This window comes from Pinus tabuliformis, chromosome Q, assembly GCF_031772625.1.
Source record: "Pinus tabuliformis cultivar Carrire ecotype Pingquan chromosome Q, CPIR1, whole genome shotgun sequence".
NCBI lineage: Eukaryota > Viridiplantae > Streptophyta > Pinopsida > Pinales > Pinaceae > Pinus > Pinus tabuliformis.
In genome coordinates this window covers 822,849,540-822,870,084 of record NC_142296.1, presented here as the reverse complement: position 1 = coordinate 822,870,084, position 20,545 = coordinate 822,849,540, and the positions used below count along the sequence as shown (strand labels likewise).

Below are 20,545 nucleotides of genomic sequence, written 5' to 3'. Positions count from 1 at the left end.
GAGAGGTACTTCCCATGAGTCCTAGACTGCATGGGTAGGATGCCTCGACAGTAGAACTTAATCAATCCTGTCCTCACAGGGGAACTAATCATCCTGCTACACAATCGCCATGGAGAACACAACATCCAGGCCTCACAGGAGAACTAATCACCCTGCTACACAATCATCATGGAGAACACATCATCCAGACCTCACAGGAGAACTAATCATCCTGCTACACAATCATTGTGGAGAACACATCATCCAGAACTCACAGGAGAATTAATCATCCTGATACACAATTGTCATGGAGAACACATCATCCAGACCTCACAGGAGAATTAATCATCCTGCTACACAATCGTCATGGAGAACACATCATCCAGACCTCACAGGAGAATTAATCATCCTGCTACACAAGAGAGCGAATCATCCTGTCCCACAAGAGAGCGAATCATCTTGTCCCACAAGAGAGCGAATCATCTTTTTTACGGGAGAGCGAATCATCCTGTCCATAGGAGAGCGAATCATCTTGTACCGCAAGAGAGCTAATCATCCTGTCCCACAAGAGAGCGAATCATCTTGTCCATAGGAGAGCGAATCATCCTGTCCACAAAGAGCGAATCACCCTGTCCTAGTGCGCACCACCAGGGGAGGGTGAGTCATCCTGTGGTCGTATGTTGCTCCAGTAAGAACCACAAGCCTCCAGAGCTCCTAGAGCTCAATGTATACAACATGCAAGACCCTTGTAGAAGGGTCTCTTGACGACTCCAAGTCGTTCGGGAAAATCACAGCTTTGATCTTTCCCTCGGGTCTTAGACAAAGTGTAGTGACTTGTACATCATCTCATAGAGAGCGAATCATCCTGTCCACAAAGAGCGAATCATCTTGTCCTAGTGCGCACCACCAGGGGAGGGTGAGTCACCCTATGGTCGTATGTTGCTCCAGTAAGAACCACAAGCCTCTAGAGCTCCTAGAGCTCAATGTATACAACATGAAGACCCTTGTACAAGGGTCTCTTGATGACTCCAAGTCATTCGGGAAAATCACAGATTTGATCTTTCCCTCGGGTCTTAGACAAAGTGTAGCGACCTGTACGTCATCTCATAGCGATGGAGCTTCCTTGTTCATAGACTTACCATATCCTAGATAAGGTAGTATCTGATGTCTATTTGCTGGAGCAATCGTCGAATACAGGATTCCTCAATAATCGAATCCCACCTTTGGTTGTCACAGAGAATCACAGTGGTACAAACAACTCACTTGAAGAGCTTCCCCAACCAGGCAGTTTCATACGAGATCATACTCGTAGATATGTATCCGGTCTCAGCGGTGCTTATAACAACCGACTTCTGCTTCCTGCTCATCCATGATATCGAAGCAGAATCCAAAGAGAAATAGCACTAAGAAGTGCTCTAGTGATCCTCCACACTGCCTGCCCAATCAACGTTCGAATAATCATGCAGTTTCATATTTCTGGCAGTGTATCTCAATCCATGAGAGATTGTGCCCCGAAGACATCTAAGAAGATTCTTGGCACCAATCCAGTGAGGTTCAACCAAATATGAGCTCACCATGCTATCTGGTCTGACATCACTACCATGTAACTTCTGAAAGTTAAGATCCTCTAGGTAGTCACAGGCTTGCAGTTCACCATTCCACATCTGGAATCCAACTCCCTCTTACTTCTGCAAATGAGAGGGTCTGCCCCTGTTAGAAGTAGGTCGTCCTCATAAGGTGCTGGTATGAGAGGTCTATCATCCACAACCTTCGGATGGTTTGGATCCGTTTCTCTCCTAGTGAATCTCAACTTTATTAGACAGCTATCGATCCTCTCATACTATGCCTGGGGTGTTTTGCTTCAAGCCATAGAGGGCTTTCTTCCACCTGCATATGCGAGATTCCTGATTATCAATCTCAGACCCCTTGGGTTGTTCTAGACCTGTGGACCTACTACATGAGGGGAATGGTCCCCTTGTAAGATTTTCCTTCGGTACATCTCAGACATGTACTTTCATGCTCCTTTTGAATTTAGGCATCCCTGTCACCATTTGAGTCACAGACCTTCAGTGCTACGTGACAATGGACATGGTCCCAAGTGGACTTCCTGCAATTTGATACAACCCTGAACTCAAAAACATCTTTGAAAATTCTATTTCCAAACATGTACCTTTCCATCGATAAGTGCCACCCTGAAACCTTTGACTTCCATTTTCGAGATGGACACCAGGTTCTTCTTGCGATCAGGTACATAAAAGTGATTCGGGGTTCCTTGCTTTCTTTGAAGAGTCGACCATTTCCTTGATGACCTGCATTACCTTCTGACACTCATTCGCATAATGGCTGAACTTATTGCAACCAAGGCATCCGCCTTTCCTTGCACCCTTAGATCCGAACTTGCCAATGAAGTGTTCTTTAGATGGGCCATCAGAAACTTCCGCTATGCCATTCTGATAATATGTTCTGTTTCGACTTCACCCTTTGTGAACTTAGAAGAGAGATGTGGAACCCATTGATCCTTTTGTCTTGTCCCTATTGTCTTTCGTGATTGCTCTTTCACTCTTGCTTGGGCATTGTTTTCACCTCAGCTCTGATACCATGTTAATTTTAGGTATGTTCTATGCTAGAGCAATTTATTTCAATTTCTTTTCCACATTAGCAATCACATGAGCATAAAGTAAACTGCAGATAGAACATAAATATAAATCGCAGAAGACAAGCCAAGACAAGAGGACACAAGATGTGGCACTAGCAAGGGACAAACCCCAATGTGTGGAAACCCTCGATCAATTCGTCTTTTATGTTCTTCAAAGTTCAATAGAGAAAGTGAGAGAGATAGTACATTTACAATAGAAGTCAATCACTTTGACTTTTGATATCAGCATGAGATCAGTTGAAGACATATTGCTTCATTTGATTCTCTAAGGTGACTCGTTCACCTATCATAGTGCTGCATCTCGTCTATTTGCTGCACATTATTGTGTGACACCTTGCTGTACTCTCACATGTGTTGAATCTTGATGACTGAGCTGCTCTCATCTTCATGTTGCTCATCATGCTGCATCTTCCATGGTCTTATTCATCATCAAGCTACCCATGCTCATGATCTCATTCATCATTATGCTGCCCATGCTCATATCATCATGCATCATTATGTTGCCCATGCTCATATCATCATGCTGCTTATTATGCTGCCCATGATCTCATACATCATGCTGCCTTCCTTCGGAGACAGATGCTTTCGTTGTTTCGACAATTCCCGGCAGCTTCGGCTTTTTCAACAGTTTCGACAGTTCCGACATTTCTGGCTTTTCCAGCTTTTCCGGTATTTCCGGCTTTTTCAGCTTTTTCGACAGTTTCGGCTTTTCCGGTGTTTCCGACTTTTCCGGCAGTTCCGGCTTTTCCGACTCTTCCATCTTTTCTGGCTTTTTCGGCAGTTCCGGCTTTTCCGGCTTTTCCTTAGGATTTCTTCTCCTACTAAAACCCAAAGACAAGTAGAGAGAGGAAGAGATCCAAGTGTGTGTAGAAATGACTTGAAGTCCTTTTCTATTTATACTAAAACGTAGAGGTTGAATAGACATGACTTTTGGGCTTTTGAGCCTACATAAGTTGCTAGTCGACCTAACAATTTGTCCATAACATAAGTAAATTCATAACTTCATAAATACTTATCGGAATTGGATGATCTTTAGATCAATCCTACACCTCTCAATGAGAGGGATCCAATAAAAATATCAGTTGCCATAGATAATATGACCCACATGGAGTTTCGCGCTAGTTGCCAATTTTAACAAGGGCGAAGTACATCATCCTTGATGGGGTCAAGGACCATGTGGTGCTGCATATTGCCGAGAAGGACACGACAAATGAGATGTGGGATGCCCTAAAGAAATTGTACCAGCATACTTCTGTGCAGAGGAAGATGTTACTTGAAAATCAGTTGCGGTTATACCAGATGCAGAAGGGAGAGCAGATAGATGTCTTTCTCCGTCGATTGAAGGAGATCTGTGACCAGTTAACTTCCATAGGGGCCACGCCAGATCAGGAATTGATGGTGAGGACCACATTGAATGCAGTCTAAGAGGATTGGGAGGTATTTGTCTAGAGCATACTGGGCAGGTTGAGCCTTCCAGATTGGGAGGAACTATGGGCAACTCTTCGTCAAGAAGAGATTAGACGGGTGACCAAGGCGGGGAGTAGCGGAAAAGGTGTCAGAATCAAGAAGGAGGAAGAAGAGGATGTGGCTCTAGCATCTGCGGGAAAGCAGGAGAAGAGGAAGAAGAAGGACCTCTCCAAAGTCATGTGCTTCCATTGTGGGGAACTGGGTCATTTTGCAAACCGGTGTCCTAGGAAGAAGAGTAAGGGAGAGGCTTTGGAGAGGGCAGAGAAAGAAGTCGAGGAGGATGACGATTCTGCCATGAGTGTTCATGTGCCACTTGAGAAGAAGTGGGGAGACATCGCGCTGTAGTCAGACAGACTACAAGAGATGAGGGACAGGATCGTTGGGGTACCCAACCTCTTGGATTATACCTTGCCACTGGAGCCCCGAAGAGGAGTAGCAGGACTAACGGATGTCAGTAGAGATGGATGCAGATGGAGCGACAGAGAGTGCTATAGTGCGAATATCCCGGGACATCGCGAGCCTAGCAGGCTGCAACAATGTGAGAGGCATGGGAGTGTTGCACCAGTGTAGGATGGCACAGAGAGGTGTGCAACGGTGCGAGATGCAGGTAGTTGTTGCAGCAGCGCAGAGGTAAGTAGAGGGAGATTTAGCATCAGGAGTGTCTCTAGCTTGACAGGGATGTCAGAGTTGGGTGGATCAGTTACTTACTTCTCAGTAACTGAGTTGCAGTGCAACAATTAGCAGTGGCAATGCTATGGGCAGCGCGATGCAGCATGATGAGAGGGGATGCAGTGCTGGGAGGATGGACCAACAGCAGCATGGATGCAGAGGGAGCTGCTGTACAGATGCAACAGTGGTAGTCGCAGGGCCATGTGTAGCAGTACAGGATGCAACAGTGCAGAGGATGTTGGGCAGGGAGGCCTAGCATCAGCACAGAGACCGGTGCTGGATAATCACGGTGATACTCACTGTGGAGTATTACTAGAGCACAATCCTCGCTAAGATGGAGTGTTGATTTGAGGTAGCATCGGATGTGCTCTAGCACATGAGATCTCCAAGACCCAGAAATGGTTTGGGTAGATTCTAACCAGTTTGGGAGATATTAAAATAATTAATATTTTTAATGGAGTTCCTAAGTCTAAACTTAGGAAAAATAAAATATTAATGGGTATTAAATTTAATATAAAGCTGGGTTAGAATGTTCCAAAAGTTATGGATCAAGCCAAATCTAATCTTAGCCGTTGATTAGAGATTTAATCTTTGCCGTTGATGGACCAACAAGAAAAGTATAAGAGGAGGCTTGAGGGTCAGTTGGAGAACGCACTAGAGTGATAGTCATTCATTTTGCTAGAGCGGGGTTGCTAAGAAAAAGTGAATTAGTGATCAGCAGTGAGGGGTAGTGAGTACGAGGCAGAGAGGTAGGGACAATACTGGGAGACCAACACAAAAGCGGAGAGAGCGAGAGCAACAGTCAGTCCAGGCTACGCAAAGCCCAACAGAGGCAGTGCAGAGCCCAGATAGATTGCATCATCCACGCAGAGGGCAGAGGGAGTGACGCAGAGGCTCCCAAAGGCTACGCAATGCCTCAGAAGGCTGACGCAAAGGGTCCTGGGGCTGACGCAGATCAACAAGAGGATGACGCAGTGGCCAGAAGGGCCAGCGCTAACCTTCAGTTGTGCTGGAGAGGGTTTCATGGGACAGGTTTTCTGAATATCTGTTTCCAGATATAGAGGTATTGCTGTCGTATATTTTTGTCTGGTGAGCTGGTTTAGGCACCCAGTTGTACTCAGATAAACTGCATAATAATATAACCCTCTGAATAGTTGCACCAGTTTTCCCGCATTGGGTTTTTCCGGGGACATTGGTCCAAAAATAACGGTTTCACTTGTGTGCTTGTTTTCTTTTAATTGATGATATGTAGATGTTGATACTGTACTTGTGTTTATTTTTAGTATTTACATGGTAAATAACTTGTTAAGTAATTAAACAAGTAGGTGAAATAAACCAGATAGTACAGGAAGAATTTCTAACGGGATAGACTTAGAAATTCCAATAGTGTGGGAGGCACAAAGCAAATACAACAGTAGCGCAATAGCATCAGAGGGATAACACAGATTAGTAGCAGAGGTAACTTCAACGTCAAGGGGCATCCAGACTGACTAACATGTCAGCTTTTGGGTGGCTTTTCAGTTGCTTACTTCTCAGCAATTGAGTTGCAGTGTAGCAGTTAGCAGTGGCAATGCTATGGGCAACATGATGCAACATATTGAGAGGGAGCTGCAGTATAGATGCAATAGTGGTAGTGGCAGTGTCATGGGCAGTAATACATATTGCAGCAGTGCGGTTGATCAAGGGCAGCAGGCTGAGCATCAACAACGTAGAGGACTGATGTCGTGGATCAGTGTGATACTTCTGCTGGGAAGTATTGCTAGAGCACATTCCTCGCTAAGAGGGAGTGTTGATTTTTGGGTAGCATCGGATGTGCTCTAGCTCCGAAATTTTGTGGAGAGGCTAGAACACATGAGATCTCCAAGACCCAGAAATCGTTTGGTGAAATTCCACTCGGATTGGCAGAAGGGTTTCCGTGAAGGAAATCGAAATTTAGAGGGAGCTTATTCCTTAGAGGATTTCTAGCACCAAAGAAATCTAGACGCGAGTTTTTCTTGGGTAGCAGTGAAAGAGGGAGAAGAGAACTAGTTTGACATTCTTTTGAGCAAAGATGGCTGTTAATGGACTCAGGGATCAGGACAAGTTGGATGGAGCATCCAACTTCGTCATCTAGAAGGCCAGGATCCTGGCAGTTCTGGATAAAAATCGCATCAAGGATTATGCATTGAGGACAGTTGCTGATCCTCTCAAGAAGTATGAGGAGGCTCAGACAAAAGCCAAGTACATGATCTTGGACGGGGTCAAGGATCATATGATCCCACATATTGTTGAGAAGGACACAACAAGGGAAATGTGGGAGGCCTTGACCACTTTGTACGAGGGAACTTGCATTCAGTGGAAGATGTTGCTTGAGAGTCAGCTGAGACAGTTTCAGATGTAGAAGGGAGAAGAAATTGATTCCTTCCTTCTCAGGTTGCAGAGGATTTGTGACTAGCTAAATTCCATAGGGGCTACACCAGATGTTGAATTGATGATCAGGACTGCCCTGAATGCAGTCACTGAAGACTGGGAAACCTTTGTCCACAACATCTTGGGTAGGGCTTCTCTTCTCAGTTGGGAGGAGATGTGGGTAACTCTTTGACATTAAGAAATCAGGCGATTGACCAAGGTGGGAAGCAACAACAAAGTCGTCAGAATCAAGGAGGAAGAGGAGAATGTGGCAGTGTCTTTGCCAGCGATGTGACAGACTATACGATCCTTCACTCCGTCAAGGATCATTCTCTTTGTCTTTGCCGTCTCTCCCTTGTACTTTTTGAGCGGATTTGGATCCGTGGGCACAACTACCACATTGTCGATGTAGGTCTTGAGAAAATGTTCATCCAAAAGGCATGACATCCTCGCCTTCTAGGTCACATAGTTGGATGCACCATCCAACTGATCCCGATCTCTCAATCTACTGGCTACCACCTCGCCAAATGAAAGTGTCGAATGACCGCCTCTCTCTTGCTGTTGCTCGACAAATGAGAATTCGAATTCCATGGCTAGGAACTCTTTGAGGAAGTAATTTCGTCAAGTGTCTCTCTTCTTCCTTTTGACGTCTTTCTGCGCAACAACAGCCTGCAGAAAACTGTGTCACACCAGAAACCCCTCTTAGCTGAAGCTACTGCTGCGCTGCTCCTTGTATTGCTGACAAATTTCAATCTGGAAATCCTTCCTCTCTGTCAACTTACTCAGAGAGAGATTTACCATGAAAATCTTGCCTTCCTGGCCTGAATTGCACAATCCCTCTAGGGATTTGAATTTTTACCTTTGCAGGAATTTCGAATTCCCTTCCTCCTTGAGCACTGGGCTCTTTCGACACTGTTCTCTTGTTTCACCTGCAACTCTGATACCATGTGAAAATTTGGATGCCCAAATTTCTATTGTAGCAATTGATTACGTTTCTTCTATTTGTTAATTATTGAACAAAATTATTTATTGTTTCCTATAGTAAACACCGAAACTAATACACTGCAGCCTTCACCATTTAAATAAAATGCGGAAACAAGAAACTGAACAAGAAAGAAATACAACACATCTACACAGTTATTTTTGGACAAATGTCCCCGGAAAAATCTAGTGTGGGAAAATCGGTGCAGCAGTTGAGGGTTTTATTATTATGTAGTAGTAATTCTGAGTACAATTTGTTGGATGCCCAACTGGCTATCCTATACAGAGAGAAATTGGACAAAACAAGTAGTGATATGCTCTCACCCTGTCACTGGAAGAATCCGACTCTGATCTCGCTGGAATAGAGGCTTTGTGTCCGTTCTCCCTCAGCTTCTGCATAGAACTGCGTCAACCCCATGCAGTCTCTGCGTCACTTCCACTGGGGCCTGCACTGCTCCTCCTTTGGACCCTACGCTGACTAGAAACTTCGATTTTAGCCTCCTGGTTTCACACCCCGGCTCCTGGCTTCTGAAACTTGATTTCACCAACAGGAATTTGATTTCCCTCTAGGATCTGTGTTGCCACTGCATTAGCACTACGTGGGCTAGTGTGAACCTCTCTCTGGACTTTGTTCTGTCCTCTTTGCCTTGTACTCTCTGGCCCAGGAAGACTCCTCACTGGATACTATCCCTGCCCCTCATTGCAAAAGATCACTTCGAATTTCTCACCGGTAGCTGCTCTGCTTCAGAAATTCGATCTTCTGAACTCTACTCGATGTGTTCTCAAAGTGCCCATTGATGTCCTTATAATCCTACAGTTGAGAACCAACGACCCAGATTAGATTCTAATCAATGGCTTAGATCATTTGGACTCGATCCTTGTCTTCTTCTAGAAGTTTCACCCACAGTTTAGATTAATACCCAGTAGTTATTTTAATTTCCTAAGTTTAGACTCAGGGACCCATTAAAACTAATTAATTATTTTAATAAAAACTGTTTCCGTGTGGAATTTCTCAAAACGATATCGAGGTATTGGAGAATGCATGTGTCTAAGTCTCCTTGCAAACTTTGAGACTTAGATCACGTCCAATGCTACCAGAAATCAAGGTGGCTGGGGCGTTGGTCAGCTCAAAGGGCATAACCAAAAACTCAAAGTGGCCATAGTGACATCAGAACGTTGTCTTGGGGATATCTTGATCCCTCACCCGAATATGATGGCAACCCAAATGAAGATCTATCTTAGAGAAGTACTTGGCTCCTCTAAGCTCGTCCATAAGTTCATCTATGCGGGGAATGCGGTATTGGTTCTTCAATGTCTTCTCGTTGAGGGCTCTGTAATCGATGCACATCCTCAGTGTGTCGTCCTTCTTCTTCACTAGGACAACTGATGAAGCAAAGGGACTAGAGTTGGGCCTGATGTGCCCCAATGCAAACAACTCATGAATAGCTCGCTCGATCTCATCCTGATAAACCTTGGGATGTCAGTATGGAGTCATAATCACGACCTGCACTCTTGGTTCGAGCTCAATAGTGTGCTCAAACCCCCTATCAGGTGGTTGTCCTGGCGGAATGTCCCAAACATTGCTGGATACCTGTCTAAAATAGCCTGTACATGTGGGTGTGGTGGTTGGGGTTTACCCCTTGCATCAAATATCCTCAACTCCACAACCCACTTTATATCACCATATCTCAAATCGACCTCCATCCTATGTGCTAACACTGTCTATGGGGGGTATGAGTGCATGCCTCTCAATAAAACCATCTTCCCATCAGGTCTTGTGAACTCCATCTCCAACTTCTGCCAGTCAGTAGTAACACGCCCAGGTGAGTACAGCCACTGCACACCAAGCACCACGTTTGCGTCGGGAACATTAACCACAAAGAAGTAGTTTGTCATAGAGTAGCTCCCAATCACTACTGTCATCCCAAGAACGTATCTAGTGCATTGCATGGTATGGTCTCCCAGAACCAAGACTGAGAACCCCTCAAAGGGCTCCATGTGTATGCCCCTCATCTCCACCATCTGGGTATCTACGAAATTGTGGGTGGTCCACTGTTTACTAGCACCGAAACACGCTGCCCCTGCACCGTGCCCTTGATGCTCAAAGTGAGGCACTTCGACATTCCCCGAAGTGAAGCGATGGCCTCTGCTGTTGGTAAGAAAGGAACTCCCCCTGGTGGGGGTGGTGGGCCTCAACCTCCTCCTTCGACCATAGGTGGACGATCATCTCCAACACCTATCTCCTATTCCACATCATCCTCCAGATCACTGTTAGAAAACACCTCTATGAAATGGCCCTTGCCCTTGGTACACCAACGTCCGGGTGCCCATGGCTCCTGGCAAATGAAGAACAACTTCCTCCAGCAGAGGTCACTCCTGGCCTTGTCATCCAACTGCCCACACCCCTAAATGTGTCGCTGTGGTGGGGGTTTGGTGTCTCTTCCCCTTTGCTGGAATACAGGCCTAGTGGGTATCTGCGCTTTGGCCCTAGGTAGAGCATCCTGCGAGTCCCGGGCTCTACCGATCATGTCCTGCAAAGTGGTGCACTTGTTGGACCTCACCAAGCCCCTCAGTGGCTCTGCTAGCCCCTCCAAATGCAGGGGAACACCCTCCTGGTCTTTGATAGATCTAGTACCATAACTGATACTCTCAAAAACTCAGAGATGTATGCCTCTACACTATCGTTTGCTTGAGCTGCGTCAATTCCCTGAAGTGCTCATTCGGGTCTCTCCTCTCAAAGCGCTCAAGTACCCTCCGTGTGGAATCCTCATAAGCTGTGACTCCTGCATGCCCCATCCTGGTCAATCCATGGAACCACCAATCATGGGCTTCTCCCTCCGAGTGTAACGTGGCAATCTTGATTGCCTCCACTTGGGTCATCTGGTTAAGCTGGAACTAGACATCCAACTTCTCAACCCACACCCTGGCTGAGCTCTTAGGTGACCCATCAAAAGTCGGAAGGAATAACCTCCCCACTGTGCGCTACAAATCGGTGCCATGCGTGGAACCTCCTCCACTCTCCCACTCGCTCTTATTGTTGCCCTTCTGTTGGAAGAAGTCTTTGAAGGTGATGGCATCTCGGAAATCATCCCCGTAGGATTGGTATTCCACAAAATAGCCTCCCATGGGCATGTTTGTGGGGGGTATGAGTGCATGCCTCTCAATAAAACCATCTTCCCGTTAGGTCCTGTGAACTCCATCTCCAACTTCTGCCAGTCAGTAGTAACACGCCCAAGTGAGTACAACCACTACACACCAATCACCACGTTTGTATCAAGAACATCAACCACAAAGTAGTGGTTTGTCATAGAGTAGTTCCCCATCACTACTGTCATCCCAGGAACGTATCTAGTGCATTGCATGGTACGGTCTCCCAGAACCAAGACCGAGAACCCCTCAAAGGACTCCATGCTTATGCCCCTCATCTCCACCATCTGGGTATCTACGAAATTGTGGGTGGCCCCACTGTCTACTAGCACCGAAACACATTGCCCCTGCACCGTGCCCTTGATCCTCAATGTGAGGTACTTTGACACTCCCCAAAGTGAGGCGATGACCCTGCTGCTGGTAAGAAAGGAGCTTCCCTTAGTGGGGGTGGTGGGCCTCCACCTCCTCTGGCCATAGGTGGACCATCATCTCCAACACCTATCTCCTACTCCACATCATCCTCCGGCTCACTGTTAGGAAACACCTCTATGAAATGGCCCTTGCACTTGGTACATCGATGTCCCGGTGCCCATGGCTCCTGGCAAATGAAGCACAACTTCCTCCAGCGGAGGTCCCTCTTGGCCTTGTCATCCAACTGCCCACGCCTCTAAATGTCTCGCTGTGGTGGGGGTTTGGTGTCTCTCCCCCTCTGCTCGAATACAGGCCTAGTGGGTATCTGCGCTTTGGCCTTGGGCAGAGCATTGTGCAAGTCCCAAGCTCTACCGACTGTGCCCTGCAAAGTGGTGGGCCTGTTGGACCTCACCAAGCCCCTCTATGGCTCTGCTAGCCCCTCCAAAAACAGGAACACCCTCCTGGTCTCTGATAGATCTGGTACCAGAACTGATACTCTCAGAAACTCAGAGATGTATGCCTCTACACTACCGGTCTGCTTGAGCTGTGTCAATTCTGTGAAGTGCTCCTCCATCTCACTTAGCAACCTTGCTAAGTGGGCATATCACATATCCACTAGTAAACTTAGAGACACAAGACCCCAGAATACAACAAATAATTATAGCAAAATAAAGAACTGTTCTTAAATTCGTTTTCATTGTTTCCAGCATAATGGCTTTTGGAATTCAATGAATTTAACCAAGGCTCCAAATTTCCTTAGAGCTAGCTAGACATTTGACAATAATGTGTTCATGTAGCATCCCTTTGGTTTCCATGGTCATCCATTCAACTGATATGATGTATTTTACATTAGGACAGGTAAAATGAAATTAATGTGAGATTATCTTGGTAAGAAGGCCTTAACGAGAAGATCCCTGATTGTTCAGTTGATCTGTAACCTGAGGGCTTTGTAATTTTGTAGTTGTATTTTTGTATGTACTTTTACAATGTGCATAGTGCATGCCATGCAATGTGATCCTTTATTCATGTACTCAAATATTTTTTGTTTGGGTTGATTCCTTTCAGGGACTTTAGGAACGAAATATGAACAATTGGGTGGACAAGTAAGATGGATGGGGAAGCCAGACCAGGTAATTCTGTTTTTGTTGTGTCATGCATTGGGTTGTGGTGTTCTCATTTTTCTCTGTTTTTTTCCCTTATATATAATTTTATTTATTTATCTATAGATAAAATTTACATAGCAATACAAAAACTGTTGCACTCAAGTTGCGCTGTCCAAAAGAATGGAAGCTTTGGAGGTTTCTAATACAACTCTAATACCAATAGCAATCCGTAAAACAAGATGCAGAATAAACTAGGGTACATTCATGTATAGCTTTGCTAAATAGTAAATAACCAATCTAGAAAAATTGTTTGGCAGGGTATGATTCATTGAAACAAACATCAACATGGGTGCAGATCACTGACATAAAGCTAATCCAAATCTTCCTCAGAGCTTATTGTTACCCCCCCGAATTCTGAACTAGGATGCCCCCTTCTATCACTTTCTAAGTCTGTCATTTTGGTCATCTTTTCTTCCAGGTTCAGATGGCTGTGGGTCGAGGAGTCTCTCAAGTCTTGCAAAAGTGCAGTACCAGAAATCAGGGCACCATGAGTGTTGCTGTCTTTATCAAGCCTGTCTGTCTTTATCAGTGTCTCTCTATTACCTTTTGCAGTGGAACCTATGGCTTCCTATTTCCATCATGAATTTGAGGACCTTGTTCACTACATTTTCCGCTATCTAGCTCCCCATGGTGTACAACAGTACAAGGATAATAGAGAAGCAGAAACAATGATGCTGGTACAAATAAGTTGCACAAACTTGCCAAAATAAATCACAATTTATAGACAGAAAATCTCCCATAGACAAACAATGTTAATTACTCCACAAAACCCAAGTGCCGAGTTGTTAATCCAAGGGTTGGCTACATGCATCAAACTAATCCTGACATTCATGACAATGGAGGGACACAAGTCATTGCACACTTTTTGAGTATGATGCTGATGACCCCATATGGGTCACCCCATCTTTTAATATCTGGTTATTTTTTCTAAATTAACTATTGTAAAATTTCAAAAAGGGTTGTTCTTTGGGAGGGAAGGTATGAATGCCACTTGGCTGCAGGTGAAGTTAATATCATGTAGTGGGTTTTGTTAGTGTCAGTCAGTTCTGCCTGTCACCAGTGATCAAATATGCTCTTACAAGGTTTTGTTAGGGGTCTCAAAGTCAAATTTTATCATTTCACTAGGTTTTCAAAATAAAATTTGGTCACTGGCTAGTGTGTCTAGGTCTATTGCTGCTCCTTCAAAATTTTCATGTTTCGGTCACTGCCATCACTCAGTTGGATGTGCCATCATTGAAAAATCATCATTATCATCTTAGTCATGTCACCATGGTCTTCATTCAGCTTAGTGTCACCATTAGGTTATTAGGGTTAGAGTCATCAAAACTGTCATGTCATTCATAAAACCGGGAAATGAAGGAGTAGTGATAAGGTTTTGCTCAAAAGGTTCTGTTCTAAAGTGTAATTCATTTCAAAGTGATGTAATAAGTTTATGTTCTAAAGCTGCATATGAAAGTTCCAAGGTTACATAGTTTATTCTTGTTGATTTGGGGTAGCATCGAATGTGCTCTAGCCATGAAAATTGGTGTAGAGGTTAAAGCACATGAGATCTCCAAAACCTAGAAATGGTTTCCACAGATTCTACCCGGTTTAGGAGATATTAAAATAATTAATATTTTTAATGGAGTTCCTAAGTCTAAACTTTAGGAAAAATAAAGTATTAATGGGTATTAATATAAAACTGGGTTAGAAGGTTCCAAAAGACATGGATCAAGCCAAATCTAATCTTAGCCTTTGATTAGAGATGTAATCTCGGCCATTGAAGGACCAGCAGGAAAGGTACAAGAGGAGGATTGAGGGTCAGTTGGAGAACACACCAGAGTGATCAGTTATTCGATTTACTAGAGAGACTTAGGAAAAATAAAGTATTAATGGGTATTAATATAAAAATGGGTTAGAAGGTTCCAAAAGACATGGATCAAGCCAAATCTAATCTTAGCCGTTGATTAGAGATGTAATCTCGGCCATTGAAGGACCAACATGAAAGGTATAAGAGGAGGCTTGAGGGTCAGTTGGAGAACACACTAGAGTGATCAGTTATTCGATTTACTAGAGCGGGGTTGCTAAGTAAAGTTGAATCAGTGATCAACAACGAGGGGCAGTGAGTACTAGACAGAGAGGCAGAGATAGTGCCGATCGACTAGCGCAAAGACAGAGGGACAGATGTAGAAGCTAGAGCAGGCCACACGGAGCCCAACAGAGACAGCGCAGAGGCCAGAGGGCCTGCGTCATCCATGCAGAGGGAAGCAGGAGTGACGTAGAGGGTCCCAGAGGCTGCACAATGTCTCATAGGGCTGACGCAGAGGGTTTTGAGGCTAACGCAGAGGCTAGGAGGGCTGACATAGTGCTTTAGTGGTGCTAGAGAGGGTTTTGTGGGGCAAGTTTTCTGAATAACTGCTTCCGAATAGAGAGGTATTACTGCCGGTTATTTTTCTCTGTCGGGTGAGCCAGTTTGGCACCCAGTTGTACTCAAGGATATATTGCATAATAATATAACCCTTATAATTGCTGCACCGGTTTTCCCGCATTGGGTTTTTCCGGGGACGAGTTGTCTAAAAATAATAGTGTCACTTGTGTGTTTGCTATTTCTTTCAGCTGTTGATCTGTAGATGGTTGAGACTATATTGTGTTTATTTCGATGTTTATATGTTTAAATAACTTGTTTGTAGTTAACAAGTAAGAGAAATAAACCAAAAGAATATAGATAAAATTTCTAACGGATAGACTTAGAAATTTCAACATGGTATTAGAGCGTGGTTGCAGATCAAAGGAGAGTTGAAGTCACCAGTTGAAGCAGAGCATTTGCAACAAAAACAACTGTCCCAAGTGACAGAAGCTATTCCTAGTAGAAAGCAACGAAGAAGGGTTGATGCAGAGGGACTGCATCATTAGTCCGAGCCAGAGAGAGAGGCCAACGTAGAGTCTGAGGAGGGAAGAAAAGGCTCACGCAGAGGCACGCAAATACGAGGAGGGTTGAGGCAGTTGGTTGGGGGAGCATTTCAGCCAGTGTTGGGATTGCATAGAGCCTAGAGGCTCAATCCTTCAGTTGCTGGGGTTTAGGAAGCCGTGGGCAGTTTGCGAGGAGTGAAGTTGGTGGGGTGTTGTGGGCAGAACAGTACCTAACAGGGCAAAACCAAGGTAGAGGGAGTCGCTACCGAGACGACTTTCTAGCCAAAGAATCCGGATCAGTGTTGCAGGTGCACAGAAGATTGGAGAGGTGCGACTTGATGATTGGCAGGAGGATTTCCAGAAAGGAAATCGTGACTCAAAGGGAGTCTAGCAGAGAACTTCCAGGCGGGAAGTAGAGAGACTCAGCAGGAGTCGAAGAGAGAACTTTTGGAGGGAAGTAGAGAGACTCGGAGGAGTTGAAAAGAAGAGCAGAGAGATGGCCATGAATGGGCCGAGTGATTAGGATAGGCTGGATAGGGCGTCCAACTTTGTGGTCTGGAAGGCCAGGATCCTGTCCATTCTAGATAGACATCGCATCAAGGCCTTTGCCTTGAGAACAGTGGCTATCCTAGTTGACTCGGTTGATAATGAGAAGTACGAGGAGGCAATGGCCAAGGCGAAATATATCATCCTTGATGGGGTCAAGGATCATGTGGTCCAACATATTGCTGAGGAGATAGTAAAGGGAATGTGGGACACCTTGAAGACGTTGTACCAACATACTTCCGTGCAGAGGAAGATGTTACTTGAGAATTAGCTGCGGTCATACCAGATGTAGAATGGGGAGCAAATAGATCACTTCCTTGGTCGGTTGAAGGAGATCCGAGACCAATTGACTTCCATAGGGGCCACGCAAGATCAGGAGTTGATAGTGAGGACCGCACTAAACGTAGTCTCTCAGGAATGGGAGACATTTGTCCAGACTCCAGAGCATACTAGGCATGACGAATCTTCCAGATTGGGAAGAATTGTGGGCAGCTCTTCGCCAAGAAGAGATCAGATGGCTGAGCAAGACGGGAAGTAGCAGCAAAGGAGTTTGGATCAAGATGGAAGAGGAAGAGGATGCAACTCTGGCATCTGCGGGGAAGGAGAAGAGGAATAAAAAGGACCTCTCTAAGGTCAAGTGCTTCAACTGTGGGGAACTGGCTCATTATGTGAACCAGTGTCCGAGGAAGAAGCTGTGTCACAGGGTTCGTCGAACCCAAAGGTTGAGGTCCGAAATTCGTCGAATTTCAAAGAAAATCTTAAGGTTCGTATAAGTTCGAAAAGGTTCGGTTCCTGCTGCGTTATAACGACATTCATATTGTTTGCTTACGCGTTGAAAGCATTATATTATAATGCTTACACGTCGAAATCTGCGTACATACATTATAATGCGTTAAAAGCATTATATTATAAGGCGTCAATTATAATTACGTTGTTTGCTTAAGCGTCGAAATCTGCGTACATACATTATAATGCGTTAAAAGCATTATATTATAAGGCGTCAACATTATTATAATTCTATAAGTATTACAATATTACAATGAACTCAACGTACATGTATTACAAGCAATACAATATGTTAACACATTATAATGTATTGAACTCAGCTTATATGAGGCATTACGATAGGCTAATGTATATTTTTTATTATTATTATAATAATAATAAATATAAGTTAACCTAATTTAAAAATTATATATTTTTACAAGAATTATTTTTAATATATTTTAAATTATGGTATTGTTATTTTAAATATTATAAAATAATATAACGTATATTTATGAAAAATTATAAATTTATTGATAGTATATGATAAAAATTATAAATATATATTAATTATAAATGAATATAAAAGATTTATGTAATTTTAATTATTATATATATTTTTAAAATTATATACGTGAACGAACTTAATGGCGAACCTCATTCGAACCTCATCGAAAAATTCGAACTCGAATCGAACTTAATTGTAATCGAATTCGAATTCGAACCCGAACCATGTGACATTGGGAAGAAGAACAAGGGAGAGGTGTCTGACTCTAAGGCAGCGCCAGCGAAGGCGGAAAAGGAGGTAGAGGAGGATGACGATTGTGCCATGAGTGCTCATGTACCTAAAGAGGTGGGGAGACATCGAGCTGTAGTCAGGAAGACTACAGGCGATGAGGGGTAGGATCCTTGAGGTTCCCAACCTCTTGGATTATACCTTGATACGAGAGCCCTGAAAAGAGAGTAGCAGGACTGGCGGATGTCGGTAGAGATGGATGCGGATGAAGCGACAGAGTGCTACAGTGCAGGAGTCCTCGAGCAACGCGAGGCTAGCAAGCTGCAACAGTGCGAGAGGCACGGAGAGTGTTGCAACAAATCAAGATGGCACAGAGAAGTTTGCAGCGGTGCGAGATGCAGGGAGTTGTTGTTGCAGCGTAGAGGTAGTAGACGGAGCACTTGTTAGCAACAGAGAGAGATTCAACGTCGGGAGTGTTTCTAGCCTGACAGAGAATGTCAGTAGTTGGGTGGATCAGTTACTTACTTCTCAGTAACTGAGTTGCAATGCAGTAGCACGATGCAACATAATGAGAAGGGTTTGCAGTGCAAATGCAGTGTTGGGAGAAAGGACCAGCAGCAACACAGATGCAGAGGGAGCTGTCGTACAAATGCAACAGTGGCAGTGGAAGGGCCATGGGCAGCAGTACAGGATGCAACAGTGCAAAGGATGTTGGGCGGGGAGACCTAGCATCAACACAAGTACCAGTGCCATATAATCAGAGTGATGCTCAATGTGGAGTATTACTAGAGCACAATCTTTGCTAAAAGTGAATGTTGATTTGGGGTAGCATTGGATGTGCCCTAGCCATGAAAATTGGTGGAGAGGCTAAAGCGCATGAGATCTCCAAGACCAAGAAATGGTTTGGGCAGATTCTACCCGGTTTAGGAGATATTAAAAAAATAATATTTTTGATGGAGTTCCTAAGTCTAAACTTAGGAAAAATAAAATATTAATGGGTATTAATATAAAACTAGGTTAGAAGGTTCCAAAAGGCTTGGATCAAGCCAAGTCTAATCTTAGCCATTGATTAAAGATGTAATCTTGGCCGTTGAAGGACCAACAGGAAAAGTATAAGAGGAGGCTTGAGGGTCAGTTGGAGAACACACCAGAGTGGTCAGTCATTCGATTTACTAGAGTGGGGTTGCTAGGTAAAGTTGAACCAATGATCAGCAGTGAGGGGCAGTGAGTAATGGACAGAGAGGCAGAGATAGTGCCGAGCGACCAACGCAGAGGCAGAGGCAGTCGTAGAAGCCAGAGTAGGCCACGTAGAGCCTAGAAGAGATAGCGTAGAGGCCAGAGCTCCTGCGTCATCCATGCAGAGGGCAGCAGGAGTGATGCAGAGGGTCCTAGAGGCTGCGTAGTGTCTCATAGGGCTGACGCAGAGGGTTTTGAGGCTGACACAGAGACCAAGAGGGCTGGCATAGTGCTTTAGTGGTGCTGGAGAGGGTTTTGTGGAGCAGGTTTTCTGAATACCTGCTTCCGAATAGAGAGGTATTACTGCCGGTTATTTTTCTCTGTCGGGTGAGCCAGTTTGGCACCCAGTTGTACTCAAGGATATACTGCATAATAATATAACCCTCAGAATTGCTGCACCGATTTTCCCGCATTAGGTTTTTTCAGGGACGAGTTGTCTAAAAATAACGGTGTCACTTGTGTGTTCTCTATTTCTTTCAGCTGTTGATCTGTAGATGGTTGACACTGTATTGTGCTTATTTCGATGTTTATATGTTTAAATAACTTGTTTGTAATTAACAAGTAGGAGAAATAAACCAGAAGAATACAGATAAAATTTCTAATGGATAGACTTAGAAATTTCAACAATTCCAAAACAAAATGAAAATGTATGGTGGGCCACCCTACCATTATAAAATTGAGTTCCACAATCTATAAAGACCACTTCTTTCCACCTCTCTCTCTTATATTCATTACTGAAGAAGCTCTCATTCACCAAAATACATTTCCTCAGCATTTTCGAAGGCAAAAACACTCCCAAGGGCCATCTAAACCAATGTTGCACGAAGCGCCCCCCCCGGTTCCAAGCCCCGAAGCGCGTCCTGTACGGAAGCGCCTAGGAAGCTTGGCCGGAAGCGCGCTTCCGAAATTCGGAAGCGCCGCCTCCTGGAAATTCGGAAGCGCCGCTGCCTGGAAATTCGGAAGCGTGGTACGGAAGCGCCAATTCCGAACCGCCAAAGCGCGCTTCGTACGGCGCTTCGGTCGTCGAAAGCGTGGCGCTTCGGAGGAGGAAGCGTATGCTTCCCATACACTTCCGGAAAAGCCTTTAGAAAATCATTTTGTTTTCAATTTTTTTTTAATTTTAGGTGAGTTTGCTTGTTGGGGGTGGGCCCACCTTGGGTTAGGGTGACGAATGAAGGCAAAAAAAAATATAAATATAGCAGATGCTCCCTCATGGTAATGTTAAATTCTTAAAGTAAAATTGACATTCTCCTTTATTTTTCATTTTCATCCTTTTACTTCAATTTTTAACATTACCATGAAATGACTCAGGATGTTTGAGAGTGGTTCCAGCCTCATTGGACTTCATATGGAGAAAATAGAATTTCATATCCTATTCAAAATTCAGCAGACTTAACAGTTTTCAGGAATTCAGGATCAATGGGATTGTGGCATTTCATTAGATTATATCAAGTATGAAGGTATGCGATTAACATTTAAGCAAGAGCACCAAGCCCTATATGTACCCTAGTG

At 44.3% G+C, this 20,545-nt stretch overlaps 1 protein-coding gene across 1 annotated transcript in view; it reads left to right on the top strand.

Moving 5' to 3' along the window:
- The window catches only part of LOC149222168 (Haloacid dehalogenase-like hydrolase (HAD) superfamily protein), a 340,733-nt gene that overhangs the window by 237,610 nt on the left and 82,578 nt on the right, over nt 1–20,545 (top strand). The window contains exon 9 of the mRNA XM_089385283.1: nt 12,764–12,828. Within this exon, the coding sequence (XP_089241409.1) occupies nt 12,764–12,828 (65 nt within the window). The remainder of the gene's footprint in view (nt 1–12,763; nt 12,829–20,545) is intronic.